This window comes from Armigeres subalbatus, chromosome 2, assembly GCF_024139115.2.
Source record: "Armigeres subalbatus isolate Guangzhou_Male chromosome 2, GZ_Asu_2, whole genome shotgun sequence".
Taxonomy (NCBI): domain Eukaryota; kingdom Metazoa; phylum Arthropoda; class Insecta; order Diptera; family Culicidae; genus Armigeres; species Armigeres subalbatus.
In genome coordinates this window covers 99,413,864-99,431,037 of record NC_085140.1, presented here as the reverse complement: position 1 = coordinate 99,431,037, position 17,174 = coordinate 99,413,864, and the positions used below count along the sequence as shown (strand labels likewise).

At 42.7% G+C, this 17,174-nt stretch overlaps 1 protein-coding gene across 1 annotated transcript; it reads left to right on the top strand.

Annotated features, from left to right (window-relative positions):
* The first annotated feature begins 6,868 nt into the window (after positions 1-6,868).
* LOC134210355 (uncharacterized) lies at positions 6,869-16,564 on the top strand. The gene is made up of 2 exons (XM_062686409.1): positions 6,869-7,027; positions 15,801-16,564. Exons 1-2 carry the CDS (start codon positions 7,016-7,018, stop codon positions 16,089-16,091), a joined length of 303 nt encoding a protein of 100 aa, XP_062542393.1. The 5' UTR covers positions 6,869-7,015; the 3' UTR covers positions 16,092-16,564.
* The last annotated feature ends 610 nt before the right edge of the window (positions 16,565-17,174 follow it).

Below are 17,174 nucleotides of genomic sequence, written 5' to 3'. Positions count from 1 at the left end.
TCGAAAACCGCCTTTGAAGAGGCTCAGAAGCTTTAAATAGTCAAAAAGTCCTGTTGGGAGCTCGATGTATAAACCTAATTTGACTTGGGAAGTTTTACGGATTCAGCTAACTTTATGGAAAGCAATTGATCAGGTCCATTTTTCGTACATCTTATGTTATGAGTTACGCTTATTTTCATTTACAGCAAAAAACATAGGGGGTACCTCAATTAATGCAAAAGTTCGAAGGGGTACCTCTCAAGAAAAAGGTTGAGAACCGCTGTTCTAAGATAACCAATCGTTACAGGAATCGAATCGTGCAGCTGGGAGAGACTGGCCAATATTCTGCAGCATTAATCAAACAAGAACTGGATCTACCAATCACAAACAAACGTGTTGTGTATGTGTGTATGTGTATCTTCAATCTAACCCCCACTGTCCGGCAGTGGTATTATGGAAGAAAGCCGTCTTTAATAAAGTCAGCTTTAGCCCGGGAGTTAGAAGGTGCTAGCTCTACTGCAGCTCCAGAGACCCATTTCAGACTGCCTGGTAACTCACGTCCAGTCCGAGGTCACTTTCACTAGCAATAAGCCCCGCCTGTTTATGCTACCATTATCAACTGGATAATGGATCCATAAACAAACTTCCGGATTTTTTTTAATCCAGCACGCATTTAATTTTGGAATCATATAAAAACATATTGAATTGATCCAATCACTTCCACGAACAATTTACTTCACTCTTTCAAAGCTATACGGAGTAATTCGATAAATAATGGATAAATAACCATATATCACTGGTATTACCACACAGCCACACTTATTTCACCAAAACATCCCCATATACACAAACGACTTCGCGCACTCAATTAAGAAATACACTTTATTAAAGGTAAATTCCAAACTTCAAAACACTTTTCTGGTATATGCAAAATATAAACATCAGCCGAATCTGTTTCTTGCGCGAACGAACGAAAACGTGACAGCAAATTCAAAACCAACCATCCGCGAGCATGGCTTGCTGCGATCTTCTACCAATCACAAACAAACGTGTTGCACAAATATTGCGTGGAAGTGGTCACTTGAAATACACCAAAAAGGCGAAAAAGGCAAATCTCACCCCAGCTCATATCCAAGCAAGATTGAGTTTTGCCAGAAAGTACTGGTTGTGGACGAAGGAATGAGTTAATGTAATATTCTCCGACCACATGTAATCACATTTAATCATTTTTTGTGTTTACTTTCCGTTAAACAATCAAATATGGCGCTGCGTTTAAACGAATTTTCCTCACTGTATTGTCGCCAACCTACAGCTTAAAATAAATTAGCATCGTGCCGAAAAAATTAAATCGCCTGATGGACTACGCTGTTGTATTGATATTTTTTTTACTGCTAAAGCTGTCAAACCTAACTACAGTTAGCTAAATCTTTCAATCATAGTGCAAGTTTATGTTCTCACTCTCCAGCTCCAAGTCAAGATCTCCATTTCACCAGAAAACGGGTTTATGTCCGTCAACTAATAATTTCCGCTATATGTACCAGAGAAATCAATTTTTTGGTGAAAGTATCGCTAGTAAAGAAAAATAACCCATAATTGTGTGCATTTTAGTTTTTTTTGGCACATTCGATTGTTTTTATTTAGCATAAATTTGAAAATTTAATTTAAGATCTTCAATAAAGCCGCTACATTTTTTTTAATAAACATTATGTACCGAAAATAAGTGCCTAAATTTTTCGTAGATATTGGAAACAAAATTGGAGGTAATCACCACCTTGAATCACCACTTGAACCCATGTTCGATATTAATAGCTGAAACAAAGTTGATTGCCTACATTATGGATGAAATCCATCGTTGTAGTGTACCAGATTTGCATCCATAATGTAGGCAATTACCTTGAAAGTAGATTTTTATACCAAATAATTATATCAACGTTTGTTATAATGTTGATATGAAGATATTAATCTCTGTTTTAGTTATAATGATATGGAAATGCTAATATCATCTTCCAAACTTGGACGTACATGTTCATGATAGAATTAGAGGCGAAAGTGTAGAATTGATAGTTCCGTTAGGATACGGCAGGCATGAAGAATGTTTTTTATAGAAGTTGATTTGAAAGCGAGCGGAGGGCAATATTTGTGATGGCACATATCCCACGACCTTCCTTCTGCCAAACTCCCGTATGAAGGGGGAGGGAAGAATATCAGTGTGGAAGCTGATATATCTCCACTGGCAAAAGGAAGGTGGTTTGACTTGCTCATATGCCATCGCGTGCGGAAGGATTTTCTATCGACGAGTACTGTCTCCTTATTTCTAATATGACATCAGCATCTGTTTCAATTGTTTTAATTGCGGCTAGAGGGATTTTTGATATATTTTTTGTTATTTTAACACCTAACCAGTCAAATTTATAACTCATTTCGATACAATATTTTTCTGAAATAAATAACTCCCCGTGTTATAATTTTGTTATGCATTATTGATCGGGTATGGGTTTCAAACTTCAGTATTTTGCAAGGCAAGTGGAGTCAGGCCATCCAGATATGATTCTGCGGATACTGGTCATCCTGAGGTCAGTTCTGAGGTTCTGTGAAGTGCAGAAGTGCTATGAAGAAAGCATCAGAATCAAGGGCCTCATACGCCTGTCACTGGCGAACAAAGCTCGTGTACTCTGCATCGAAGCTTAGAACCGGTGTTAGGGCGCAATCGTTAATGCGAACATTTTTATATTCGGTTATTTACTGCAAATAAATTCTTTTTCGAGTCCCTATAATCAAGCAGGTATCTCAAGCATACCACATCGTTATAATGCTGCATGATTGAGTGTTTAATTTTGTTAAAATATCGAAAACAAAAGTGTGCATAAAAATTGCCTCGCCATAACAAAAATATGGTAGAGAATTAACACTGTTGTTTACAGTTTAGAACCAAATCCAGATGTCGCACATGTTGGGGTAGGGATTCAGTGCTCCGCCTTATCCCCCTGATCAGAATAGATTATTTTCAAAATATCACACTGTGAACAGATTGTGGCCAATATCCCCAGATATATATTTGGATGTCACAATCCCACTTGTCTTGCAAAACGTTGATACTCATACTGCTATAGTTTGTAGTATTTTGAAAATGTTCAATTTTAATGCCTCCGAAATCTCCCTGAAGGGCCACAGAACTGCCTTAGTGTTAGCCAATATCACTAGAATCATATCCGGATGACATGTGTCATGTACAAGACGCTAATAAGACCGGTTGTCCTCTACGGACATAAAACATGGACAATGCTCGAGGAGGACTTGCAAGCACTCGGAGTATTCGAGAGACGGATGCTTAGGACCATCTTTGGCGGTGTGTAGGAAGACGGTGTGTGGCGGCGAAGAATGAACCATGAGCTCGCCCAAGTCTACGGCGAACCCAGTATCCAGAAGGTAGCTAAAGCCGGAAAGGTACGATGGGCAGGACATGTTGCAAGAATGCCGGACAGCAACCCTGCAAAGATGGTGTTCGCTTCCGATCCGGCAGGTACGAGACCAGCGAGCGAGATGGGCAGAACATGTGCAAAACGACTTGGCGAGCGTGGGGCGTATTCGAGGATGGAGAGATGCGGCCTCGAGCCGTGTATTGTGGCGTCAAATTGTTGATTCAGTGTTAGCTGTTTAGATGTAGACTAAATAAATGAAAATGAAATCCTTGTTTTTGGTCTATCGGCAGCTCCGGTATTGTTTCAAATGTGTTGCAACGGAAGGCACGAAATCAGGAAAGAAGTTGCAGATGCAGATAGAAAAGAAAAGGAGAATGGGAGGATTTATAGAGATCATAAGAGGAAAACAAAAAGTTCTACCGCCGATGTCGTTGACCATGTGATAGTCGAGAATGTAATCAAACGAAATAGGCTTACTCCTTAGCCGTGCGGTAAGACGCGTGGCTACAAAGCAAGACCATGCTGAGGGTGGCTGGGTTCGATTCCCGGTGCCGGTCTAGGCAATTTTCGGATTGGAAATTGTCTCGACTTCCCTGGGCATAAAAGTATCATCGTGTTAGCCTCATGATATACGAATGCAAAAATGGTAAACTTGGCTTAGAAACCTCGCAGTTAATAACTGTGGAAGTGCTTAATGAACACTAAGCTGCGAGGCGGCTCTGTCCCAGTGTGGGGATGTAATGCCAATAAGAAGAAGAAGAAGAAGGCTTACTCCCACCTTTGGCTCACAACCTCATGTTGTACCGAAGAAAAGTGTAACTCGCTTAACATTGAAAAATATCTCCACTGGGGTGGAATTTGACAGACACGTTAACCATGTAAAGATCTTTATTTCCAGCAGTCCATTCAACGAGACCATTTAGTAGATGCAAAACCGGAACCTTCTGCTTCTAATCAAGATACGCACAAAACTGAAACCCCTACCGAGTCAAAGAACTCCACGAGAAATGGCCCGATACGTAACCGTATTACAAGAAAGCAGCGGCAACCAGAATATCTTAAAGATTATGTAGGGGAACTGCTCCTGGAATTCATCCCATGGCTCCAATATTCATCCCACAAAAAACAAAGCAATGCAATGGAAAGCAATTTAATTTGTTTCTTATTTTTGTGTTTTTTTTCAGTGTGCTCACTACTGACAAAAAGAAGCACCACAATTGGTGCTGTATTTGTTTGTTTTGCGATGAGATGAATATATGTTCAGTGAGATGGAGATCGGGACAGTTCCCCTAACTAAAATAAATTAAATAAATATATTTAACACTTTATCTTGATTTACAATGTTCTGAAAACTCATATGTATGTGAATATGTACATTTATGTGGAAGATACTGATTTGATAAATGTATTGGAGGTAACCCTTCGATGGGACTCGAACCCACGACCCTCAGTACGCTAGACTGGTGCTTTAGCCAACTAAGCTACTAAGGACCTCTAGGTTGCGAAGGCCGACGGAGGTCCTTCGTAGTTTAGTTGGTTAAAGCAACAGTCTAGCGTACTGAGGGTCGTGGGTTCGAGTCCTATCGAAGGGGAAGTGGTTACCTTCAATACATTCTTCTTCTTCTTATTCTTTTTGGCATTACATCCCCACACTGGGACAGAGCCGCCTCACAGCTTAGTGTTCATTAAACACTTCCACAGTTATTAACTGCGAGGTTTCTAAGCCAAGTTACCATTTTTGCATTCGTATATCATGAGGCTAACACGATGATACTTTTTATGCCCAGGGAAGTCGAGACAATTTCCAATCCGAAAATTGCCTAGACCGGCACCGGGAATCGAACCCAGCCACCCTCAGCATGGTCTTGCTTTGTAGCCGCGCATCTTACCGCACGGCTAAGGAGGGCCAATACATTACGGGATGGATATTGCAAAGCTTTTACAACAGGGTAGACTACGGTGGGCTTCGTGGAAGGCCGCGTACACGATGGCTTTTTGCAGTTGAAGAGGACCTGAGGCGCTCAACGTTCATGGCGACTGGAAGCGATTGGCCCAGGATCGAGTCTAGTGGAGAAGGATATTCTTTTTGGCGTAGGTTCATCGAAGAGCTGTAGCTCATCAAATATCAAGTAAGTTTATTAAGAAAGCTAAAGATCATACGCTCGATTTAGTTAATAATCCTTTCTTCGGAAAGCAAATCTCGAGGTCGAAGGGATCGTGAAGGTGCATACAATGGATTTTTGCCAACAAATCTGGCACGTCGTACTCTGATAACAGAAGTTAGGCGATGGAAACGGCTTGCGCCACGTTTCTCCGCTTATCAAGAGTATCTAGCCCCAGCAGATTACAGCGATCAGCATACGGTGGTAAATTCAGCGGGTCCGTCCATGGGAGATGGCGCAGGGCATATCGTACGAGCTTGCGTTGTACAGCTTCAGACCGAGCAGTCCAAACAGCTTGATATGGATTCCAGACAGCAGAAGCAAATTCGAGTTGAGAGCGTACCAATGAGCAGTATAAGGCTCGTGGAATTCATTTGAGATTTTAAAAATAAAACCAACAACAAAATCAATGCCTGTGATAGCATCGATGCATTCGGCGGAAATCTTTGCCATTGAGTGTTCACCTGATAGGTAGACAACAAGTAGCGATGAATGATGGAATGTGCTGCGATGTTGCACTAATCAAAATGTATCAACCTTTACCTGAAGTCGCTTCTCGTATGATGATGCGCAAAATCGCCACATTTAACCTATTAAAACATTCTTGAAAAATGTGCAATCTTCAATCAAGAAAAACCAGAATGTTTGTACCGTGAGAAGAAAGTTTAGAACGATTGCAGAAAGATGTTCCACCATTCTGATAATTATGCACATACATCAAAAGAACACTACCATAATAATTGATATATTAATCGCATTTGCGGTGCATCAGCATCGTGGTTCACTTTCTTTCCATCGCATCCATTCGCATCCATTCGGACAGCAGTGCAGGAGGTGGACCCAAGTCAGTACTCTATAAGCCCATTTCATGGTCAAGTCCAATCCCAGCCAGCACCAACCGGTCTCGCTCCCAGTAGTGATTACAACGTGAAACACTGATCACATGGGATGCCAATTATTTGCTCATATTATGTTAGAACAACACCCCATGTGGCGGTACGGAGATTTCTTTCGTTAGATAACTGTGTTAACCATTTTTCAACAGAACCATTTATCGTGCTATCGCAATCTTATGCAACGCAAAGAACATCAATCCAACCGCATTCTCGGGCTGTGTCGAGTGCCGGGATGCTAATGCAATCACCAGGGAACTGCACTTTTCCACTGTCTCCGGACATTTTTGCAACGCATAACAGGAATTTTCTAGCGTGGAACGTAAATATGGTTATTGGTCGTTGGTCGATCTCGAATGGGACAATCCGGTCCAGTGATCTGGTTTATGATTTTTTTTTTTTCTCGAGTCGATCTCTGGAGAAATTAGAATCTCGATAGAACGGCAGATGTTGTCTTGCCATGAGTATTTAAGCATCGGTGAGTCCAGTACGTGTTGACAGTCATAGTGCGGAAAGATCACGTTACGGATACAGAGATCGAATATTTTCGTGTTATTGCAAAATGCTGAACTACGTGAGTACAATATTGTTTGATATTAACATACTTGACCAGTGATTAGTTTAAGAAGTGTTTTGGTAGATACATCATGTGAATCTTTTTTTTCTGTGAATTTTGAAATTACTTCAGTTCTTCACTTGTCATAATATTGCCAGCGCTAAGGGAGCAACTGGCAAGGGTGGGCGGTGAAAGCAGCTATTCTCAGGCCCAACCTAGGGACCTTCCGCAAGCAGAGAATACAATACATAATAATTAACAAAGAAAATTATAACTACACACTTTAAAAAACGGTAAAAACTTGGTTGGTTCTTAAAAATAAGCTGGTCGACAAAACAGGACATCCCTAGTAACATTTTGATTTTATACTGGTTTTATTACACTCTTGTAGGGTGGATTATGGTCTTCAAAAGCGTTAAAAAACTTTAAATGTTACTTGGGATCAATCATGGTATTCCGCGGTGGGAGTCTCCACCGCTAAACTTTGGCGGGGTGGCCAACTGTGGCTTTACGGATGTCCAAAATTCCAATTGTTTAGTCGCGCTGTTCTCCGGAGTTCAATCGCTGCAGCCAGATAGAAAATCCAACCATAGCGCATAAAACCGACTGAAAGGGGAAACTTTTCAGAGCGAAGGACTGGCACACCTCCGTGGGTGGGACTTATAGCCGGGTTGGGGTGCCCGGAAAGTCCAAGCTGGATCTAAATCTGGTGCTGCAGTCCTCCATCTTTGAGGAAGCAGATGAGGACAGATAGGCTAGCGGTATCGTCAGCTAAGGCATCTCGTATGTTTGTTAGTATTCCGTAATTGGAGCGAGGAATGTCAAACTTTGGACATCGGCAGATCACATGTTCCACTGAGTTTTGTACTTCGCAGATGTCACAAACGGTACGAAAGGGCCTTCCACCGAAATTATGTAAGAATCGGGTGTGGCCGGTGCGGAGGCGGGAGATGACTTACTGGTTCTTGAGACTGGGCATGTCGTTCCAGGGTGCCGTGGATCCCTCGGTCTTCCGCAATTGCATGGTTCTGGAAGCAGCCCATTGGTTTTTCCAATCCTGGCTGACGACCTTTTTGATTCAGGCTTTGACGTCAGCCGAGGGAACCGAATTTGTGAAACGCCGGGCTTGGTGACCGATTCCAGCCAGAATGTCTGCAGTGACGTTCCCTGGCACCCCACAGTGCCCGGGAATCCAGGCAACGATTGTCGACTGTTCTTCGCAAACGAGCATGGCCTAGATCCATGGGTGTTTCGGGTGGTCGCTTTGTAGCGCAGCGATGGTACTGGCGGAATCAGTCAGAACTAGGACTGATTTGTCGAAAGGGGAAATAGCGGCAATCAACAGAGCTGCGGTTTCCACCGAGAAAAAGCTATATTGTTTAGGAAGAGTGTCCGAGACCGTTAGATTCCTCCCAGTAACGCATAAGCCGACCCCTTCTCTCGTAAGGGAATCGTCAGTGTATCGATACTCATGGTCCCTAAGCTCGGTGTTTAGCAACTCGGTGACCGATCACAACGTGCTACACAAGTCCGTTCCAGTCCGAACAGCTGTCAATTCAGCGCTTGGCCGATACGATATCGAGAGCCCTGTTGTCCGTCTTACGCGGTCTCCACGGGTCGAAGGTCAGTCCTCGGTCAATGGAGACTCCAAGGACATTGACGAATTTCCGGTTTGGGTTCGGCTGCCCATTTATCTTGAGACTAGGGCCAGATAGACGATGCCGTCCATTGCACACATGCCCGCGGAAGTTTTTTCCGGCCGACATGGTGCGTTCGCGCCGGAGTGTCTCCGACTTCCACAAGCAGGATGTCGTCCGCATATACGAAGCTGTAGATGTTCTTGGGGAGGCTTGAAGACTCCATTCATGGCAACCAGAAACAGGGTTACTGCCGGAACAGACCCCTTCTGGACCTCAGACTCCTTTGGGAAGGTTCTGGAGGCGGAAATGCCGATAAAGACCCGGAAGAACCAGCGGCTGAGGAAGCTGTGCACAAAAGCTAGGATGTTACCAGTGGAACCCCAGTCCACCAGTGTAGTCAAACTCAAAAACTCATGCTTTTCTCGCAGCCTACGGTTGACCATAGGCCGCTAATCAGTGGCGTCGCGGGAGGAGATACTGTTTTTAGGTATCGGAATAACGTTGCTGAGGCGCCACTCGCTGGGAAAAGTTTGATTGATCCAGGCTTGATTTACCAGATCGAGGAATACTATTTTGACGGTAGGGGGAAGTAGTCTATGCGGACCCCTTGCTTCTGCAAGGAGTGAAGAAAAGCTCGGCGATTGAAAACGGCTGATTTATTGGAGAACTTAGCAAGTCCGGGGGACTCGAAAGTTCTGCAGCGTCAGAGCCCTAGTGGCTATGGCCCTTTGAAAATCAGCTGGGTAGCCGCTGAGAGGCTGCGAGTGTTGCAAAATACTCCCCGAGTGCATTAGCCACATCCGGCGAATCGGAAATAGTACGGTCTTGCGAATCGATGTGGATGGGGGAAGATCTACGCTTGCCACTTAACGCATAGAGTTTCCCTACATAATTCGGCGGTGGATTGGACCGAATTGGTGGAGTCAAGGGAATCCCACTGATTCTTTTTGGTGTCTTGGATGACCGATCGGCACTCATAGTAGGGCAGGGGAGGAAGACATTCACAATACTAACAGGAATGCTACCTCGGAGACGGACTCCAACGACTGGGAAGTCTTCACGAAACTGAAGGACGTCAAAAAGGATCTCCCGGAGGATTCCGTTTGACCTCTAGTGGAAGCATAGGGGTCGGAAAAGAGGCAGAAGTGTTTACTAGATCCGTACCCGACGCAGGTAGGGGCGATGATGATGTTGTATACAGAAGGGAAGAAAGCGCTTTAAAATTCGGAGTGGATATCCTCGGAGGTATCCGGAACTGTTGTAGACGGGAGTGTCTTGGGTGGTCGAGCCTGGGTAATCTCTAGACCCGTATACAGGGCTGACATAAGGAGCTGGATTGGATTTGGTGACATGCTGGCAGTGGTAGGACCTATCACTCGCAGAACATTTTCATAGCATCCTTACTAACTTCTTCATGGTCTTGGTTGACCAGCTTGCTGCTACTCGGTGGCGTGCGTCCCCCGTCGTCCGCTTGCTTCTCACGGAGCCCTGCGAAGAAACAGCGTCTTGGAGCCTTGCCCTTGCTAGATTGCTCGCAGGGGATAAAGCGTCTCTCTTCCGTCAATCTCCCTGCGCCGGGGTATGTTCCTTAGTTCCGGTGTGGGAAAGACGTGCGCACTGACGTCTGGTCTTGACGTCTGGTCTACCGGCGCCCCGACTCCCCAGGGCACCGTGGATGATTTGTTCGTCCAATGCCATCCTCAAACGCCGGGGTCCGTCCAAAGGTCCGGTTGGAGTATGGTGTTCGGTCCTGAGGCGACTGTCTGGATCAGGCAACGGCTCATGGGTTGTAGCAGTGTGTGTTGTTTTTTGCACGTTGGAGGCAACAGGCTGGTGGGTGTTTGCGTATGTATTGAAAACGTGGTTAATGTTTGGCAAAAGAACCGCCACTCTTCTTGTTGACCATAGGCTGGGTTTTTGAGGTATTTCTGGGGCCTCTAGTGTCTGGTGAAGTGTTCGTAAGATTCCGTTTCGGATTGTTGGAATCTCTAGAGCCAACGCTGGCGTTACGGGTGGTAGTTTAAGCGATGGTTAGGTCTCTGTTAGATGCTTTTGGTTGGGGGAAATGGAAGTCGCCCTGACCTGGGGAGATCTTGGAAGTGTTGGCGTTTTTATTTTGCTAGGTCTGGGTAGCGGGGAGGACGTTGGGAGACAGATGTAGAAATGCTAGACAATGACTTAGACGGTTGAACGGTAGAGAGAGAAAAATCGGTTTGGGGTGAATCGCGGCTCTGGGGGAAAACAGCTATACTGTCTCGTTGCCTTTTGAGAAGGTCATTCTCGATCCTTAGGGTTTGAACTTCGAGACGGAGGGATTCCAGCTCCGAGCGCATAGCTCTCATCTCTTGCAGCAGAGCGGAAACATCTTCTGCTACTGTTGTCGGCTGAGTCGGTAGACTTGCGGGGGTTTGATTGTTCTGCGTGACTTCGGCGTTGGACCCTCTGCCATTTTCTCCTATTGGAGGATTCTTCTGGCCTCCGGGTATATACAACTGTAGTCGATTTTGATTCGATGAACGTTGTTCTCCGCCATGTTGCTGACAGGCCCGGCTAGAGATGCCGTGCTGATTGCTGTTACACTTACTACAGAATATTGGGAGATCACACACATAACTCGATTGGGGGATGACCTGAACCGCTGAACTGTCATCTAGCTTTTCCATTTTTTGCAGCTTCTCGAAATGGTTTTGGTTCCTCATTTTCCGTGCTTACGTTCTACCTCCGCCTTCAGGAAAAGCTGAGTCGATGTTTCTTCCAACGAAACGATAGACAGACTTCTTTTTCGTGAAGTGAGCCCAATGAGACAGGTTTCCCGTCTACTCCTTGGAGGCGCAGTACAATTAAATCTACATGCTCATCCCTAGAGTCCATAAACACTGAGAGTCCAGTGTCACTCCCTTCGATTTTTCTGGATGTTACCTGATCTAGTGAAGGTGGCTCCACAGCTTGTCCATCGTCGCTAATTTTTACCGTACAAATTTCTAATTTCGGATGCTTAAGAACTTTCTGATATACTTATTACAAGTCTGTTAAAACGCATTTTAAGTCACATTGTTAAAAACAATTGTTAAAAATTTTCGATGATTTTAAAAAAAATCGCCTTGCGCCTTTAAGGGTTAAGAAGGGATCTCACATATTTTTTCCTTATACTAAAAAGGAAAACTACCTTTGCCGTACTTCGAGCTAACGCCTATTTCTGAAGAAGGGATCACATATACCATTTCCTTATTTAGTGAAAATGCATTCTTTTAAAGAATGGATCACATCCCTCATTATCTTATTCCGGGCAGATACAGCTTATTAAAGAAAATAACATTCATTATTTTGGGTAAACACCCAATTCTAAAGAAGGGACATATTTACCATTGAGTTGTCCTGGGCAGATGCATTATTTTTAAAAGAAGGAATCACATTCACCACTGCACCATACCGAGCAAACGCATTATTTTTGTTTCTAGGATTTTTTTTGTACTTCATTTAGGTGTTTTTTTAAATTTATAATATTATGTTCAGCATCAAAAATGGTTTTTAGGATTCACATCCATTATTGCTTTATACTTCTTAAGAAAATACAGGACAGGAGTTTGATTTTAAAGATAGAAAAATATTTACCAAAACGCTTTCAATCGGAATTGTAGTTCGAGATTCTATTATAAGGAAATGCTGCTGTTTTTCGACTAAATTAGTACAAAAGCTTACTTGGTAACACTGTACTCTGATATCTTTATAATTCAACAACACATCTTGGAAGCTGATAATCTCCAATAATACACACTTGAAAGTATCTTCGAACACCGCTATTCTCGGACGCATACACTCGACTGCAATAATGCGATTGCAGGAGACACTATATTTTCGGGGAAATGATTCATTCGGTGAAATGTTACATTCGGGGAATTGTTACATTCGGGGAAATTGCATTCGGTGAATTGTTAAATTCGGGTTAATTACATTCGGGGAAATTGCATTCGGGGAACTGGTTTTCGGGGAATTGTCGTACAATCATTCCCAGAAAACCAATTCCCCGAATGACATTTCCCCGAATGGAACAATTCCCCGAAAACATAGTACCTCTGGCAAACACATCTTGGCAATCGACTGTATGCGTCCGAAAAATAAACAGCGTTTAAAGATCCAATATCCGTGGGTGAAGATGGGCGTGACCAGGAGTAGTAATCCTCATGCTGTATGCGTCCGAAAAATAAACAGCGTTTAAAGATCCAATATCCGTGGGTGAAGATGGGCGTGACCAGGAGTAGTAATCCTCATGCTTTCGTGATTTTTATCCTAGATTGAAATCAAGGATCACACCCTCCTTGATTTCTGAGAGCAATCTGAATAAAGATTTAAAAAAAAATGAGTGTCACTAGTGTCCAATCTACGAAGTACGCCGTAACTATGCTATGCACATTTTCATTATTCCACGCATGCTTCGATGCAGCAAAGCTGAAATAATTAAAACAAAAGTTGTCCGCTGCCTCCGTATTGAGTAGTGTGTCCTTGGAAACGTGAGTGAATTTAGTTTTGGATTCTGTGATGCTTGCCCTTAAAAAAGGGACTATCTATTCTCTTTGCCTTATACCAGGCAAATGTGTTCATTTGAGGAAGACATTAGGGAAGATCCATAAAGTGCGTCACGCAAAATTTGGCTATTTTCAACCCCCTCCTCCACCCCCTTGGTCACACTTTTTATATTAAACCTCTAAATTTTTTGTATGAGTCGTCACGCTGCTCGGAGCCCCTTTCCACCCTAGGAGAGTGACGTACTTTGTGCATGGCCCCTTATTACTTCCTTTTGCTTTAAACCGGGCAGATGAATTAATCATACCAAGGAAACTCATACATTTAAAGAAGGCAATATATCTTCACTTCGACTTTTACTGTTTTTCAACTTAGTGTTCTACTAGCATTTCCACAGTTATTGAAAGCTTTCCCGTGCCTGCCAGTTGCATGAATGTTTTGTGTGGCAAGTGCAGTGGACGGACCCACTGCGCTCAAGGAGCCGAAAATGCTTTCCATCCTGAAGCATCTTAAGCCGAGCCGGGAATCGAACTCGCAACCTCCGGATCAGAAATCCTACAATCGCTTTGTGCCACACTCAAAAAGAAGAGAGAAGCATTCGGGGGAATGTTACATTCGGGGAATTGTGTCTTTCGGGGAATTGTCATTCGAGGAAATTGCATTCGGGGAAATTGCATTCGGGGAATTGTCGTACAATCGTTGCTTCTATCTGGCAGCCACCTCGGTCTTATCTGTCAGCAAATTCCCTTTTTGGGCTAAAGGTCACCATGGATCATGGACCTTACTCAGTTCTATAGGAGAAACATTATTTTAAATGTTAGAGTGGGAAGGAATATCTGCAGTCTCCAGCTTCCTTCTATTTTTTTCGCGCTTTGGCAGGTTTTGAATCCTTTTGAAAGACACAGAGAAGTCAGATGATCCCCTTCCTCTTAATTTTTATTAATGCTTATTGCTGAACTCGGAAACGTGACGTGAAAACATATTTATTAAAAATAACGTTAGAAGTTCTACGGCCTCCGCGGCGTTAATAAATGTATTTAACCGTCATATTACTTTTTTGGCTGATAAGAATGAGCAGTTACCGTGCGGGACCGAAATCCGTACAGCACCGAAATCCGTCCACCTCATGAGATATCAATAAATTTAAGAGGGTTGAAGGTGATTAATGAAGAAATAATTTATCTTATCCTGTTCAGATACTTGGCAGTAAGCTTTTACGGCATAGTAATGGAAAGAAGGCTTTGGAATTAAAACAACAAAAATCAAAAACAAATCGCCACCCACCAAACGCGGAGTTTAGGCCGCCATTTTGTTTTCGTGTAGAGCATAATTGCACCAAAAGTAATTGTGTTTTAATTGCTAATTGCGAATCATTACATAAGATAAGCGGAATCAAATCGAAGGGATCGCTTCTCAAGGTGCGTTTCGAACTATTTACAGTGGTAGTTTAGTCAATCAGAATGCTTCAATTCATATATTTAGTTTAAAAATAGCTGTACGGATTTTGATCCTTTGATTCGAAATCCGTCCACGGTGGACGGATTTCGAGTCAGGAGTAATTGATTTTATTCATTATTTTATCATGTTTTTTGACGTTTTTAATGAGTAAATGTGAAACACTTCAAAAGTAGAAGCCTTCATGCTCCTTTGCCAATAACAAACGTTTTATTTACGTTCGATTCCTGTTTTCTAATGACTTTTTCATGTACTAAGGTGCTTAAGTGTACGGATTTCGATGCCCCACGGTACTACTTACGTTTTTGTTTTCGCTACAAAAGACACCCTCTCACATACATTTGCGTCAATAAATCAAGTCTGTTCTACCAGATCTCTAAAGTGCGGCATCTATACCGACGCAGCATCTCCCCCGGATTTAACCTAAGTTTCAGTCCGAACCCCATCCAAATCTATCTGGCCATAACTTCATTTGGATCAATTTTGTTCCGAAATTTCCGAAAAAATAAAACTTCATACGTACATTATGTGGAACTGTGAATGTGAATGTGAAAAATGTATTGGAGGTAACCACTATCCTTCGATGGGACTCGAACCCATGACCCTCAGTACGCTAGACTGGTACTTTTAAGCGACGGAGATCCTTCGTAGCTCAGTTACAGAGTCAATTGCAAAATTGCATAGTCATCCATCAGATACTCTTACTTTTGAGGACATACGTATATGTAAAATTACCATCAAGGAATAGTCTTCATCGGACTAGCAATAACTCGACTTATGAGAATAAGCTCATAACATTATTTCACATAGAAATATGAAAAAAGTTAATTGCATATTATTCGGAAACTCGGATGTACGATCATTTCGAAGCATGTGCTGTGCATATGCACTGTCAAGATATTTAATAATAAAAATGTTATAAAACTGACTCATTAAGCTTCCTTGGACCTTTTAATGTTTCCTAGAGGTCTGTAAATAGAATTCAGGGCATCACTAATATTCAGAAATTCTAAATATTTTCCCGAAAACCAATCTGTGCAATCTTTGGTTTCTGTTAGGATCATTAGAGGATCCTAAAATTCGGAAAAACAATTTACATTTATCCAAATAATTTAGTATATAGTTACATTCAAAATCTTTTCACTTATATTCTTTTTACTTCCTACCTATTTCAGTTTATCATCTCTAGCGTATTATTGGCTTATGCCTCGGCAACACCAGTTTCAACGTTCCTGACTCCGGCTGGTGAAATCATCTACGCCACAAGCTTTCCCAATTATGTCGCACCTGAGCAACAAACACCTTTACAATTAACCTATCCATCATACCTGGCATCTGAAAGAGTATCTGGAGGATCCCCTGGCATCAGCAGGATAACGGAATACGATGCTGCCCCACTGGTTCCAGTGGCAGCGGCCGCACCAGCAAGATACTACGCCACGCTGTTGTCGTCATCCTACTATTGAAGAGATCCTAACTTGAAACACAGGGCAAACAGAAGCGTGAAATGAAAGTGCAATTACTCATTGTTGGTGCCCTCAGCACAGACAAACAAGTGTATCAAAATTAACATCTATCATTCGGTGCGATATATGTGCACCAGATTCAGTTTTCACCACATACCTACTAAACAAATGGTCTTGACGATAAATTTCAACCTCTATAGCTCAAGGAACGTTTCGTCACGGAAATGTCTTTTAGCTGTGCTATCTTTTACAGCCAGTGTTAGATGCCTTCTCCGCATACATTTCCTTCAACTCCTCACCATAGCATTGAAAAGCAGTTGAACTGCGACAATGTATCCGACCTGGCTGACCGAATGATGAATGAAGCAAAGAATGCGACTCTCAGGACAAACAAATAAGTTCCAGCATGAATGAAAGAAGAATAAAAAAGTTGTAATTTATAGAGCGATGAATAAAATGTGTAATGAAAAATATTTGTACCGCCGTTTTATTAACTAGAGTGAAGCCACTTGACCTTTCGATTTTCAACGAGCCCATTTTCGCACAAAACCATTCAGGTGCTAACTGCATCAAGCCCTGCATCGGTGTGGTACGTCATTTGAAGTTTTGCCAGCCGGAAGTTGGTCTTTGATCGGAGGGCACACTATTCCAGCCAAACCAGTCACATTTAGACATCAGCTGGCTACACTAAAAGCGATTCGTTGTGTACAAACACTCCATCAACTCAACAAGTTAGCAAATTATAGCTCACGTGTTTGGACAATGTGTACAACGTGATTCTTGGCGGAAAACTTAACACCATATGTCGTCGCCACGAATTGTTGGTTGAAAATATTTTCCGTCAATCTTTACGTATGCAATGAACAAACTATGAATGAGTTACGCTTAGGGTGCGACTGCATTGGGATTTTTAAGTAGAATAATTATTATTTATGCTTGACAGCTATGCTCATTTGTGCGATATATGTTGCGAATGGCATCTACCATGCTTTCTGCAAATACTGATAAGACGAATGCTTTTCCCAATGTCCTCCTCCACAGTACTTACAAGAATGTCGCTTCTTGTCTGGTCTCTCCAAAGGG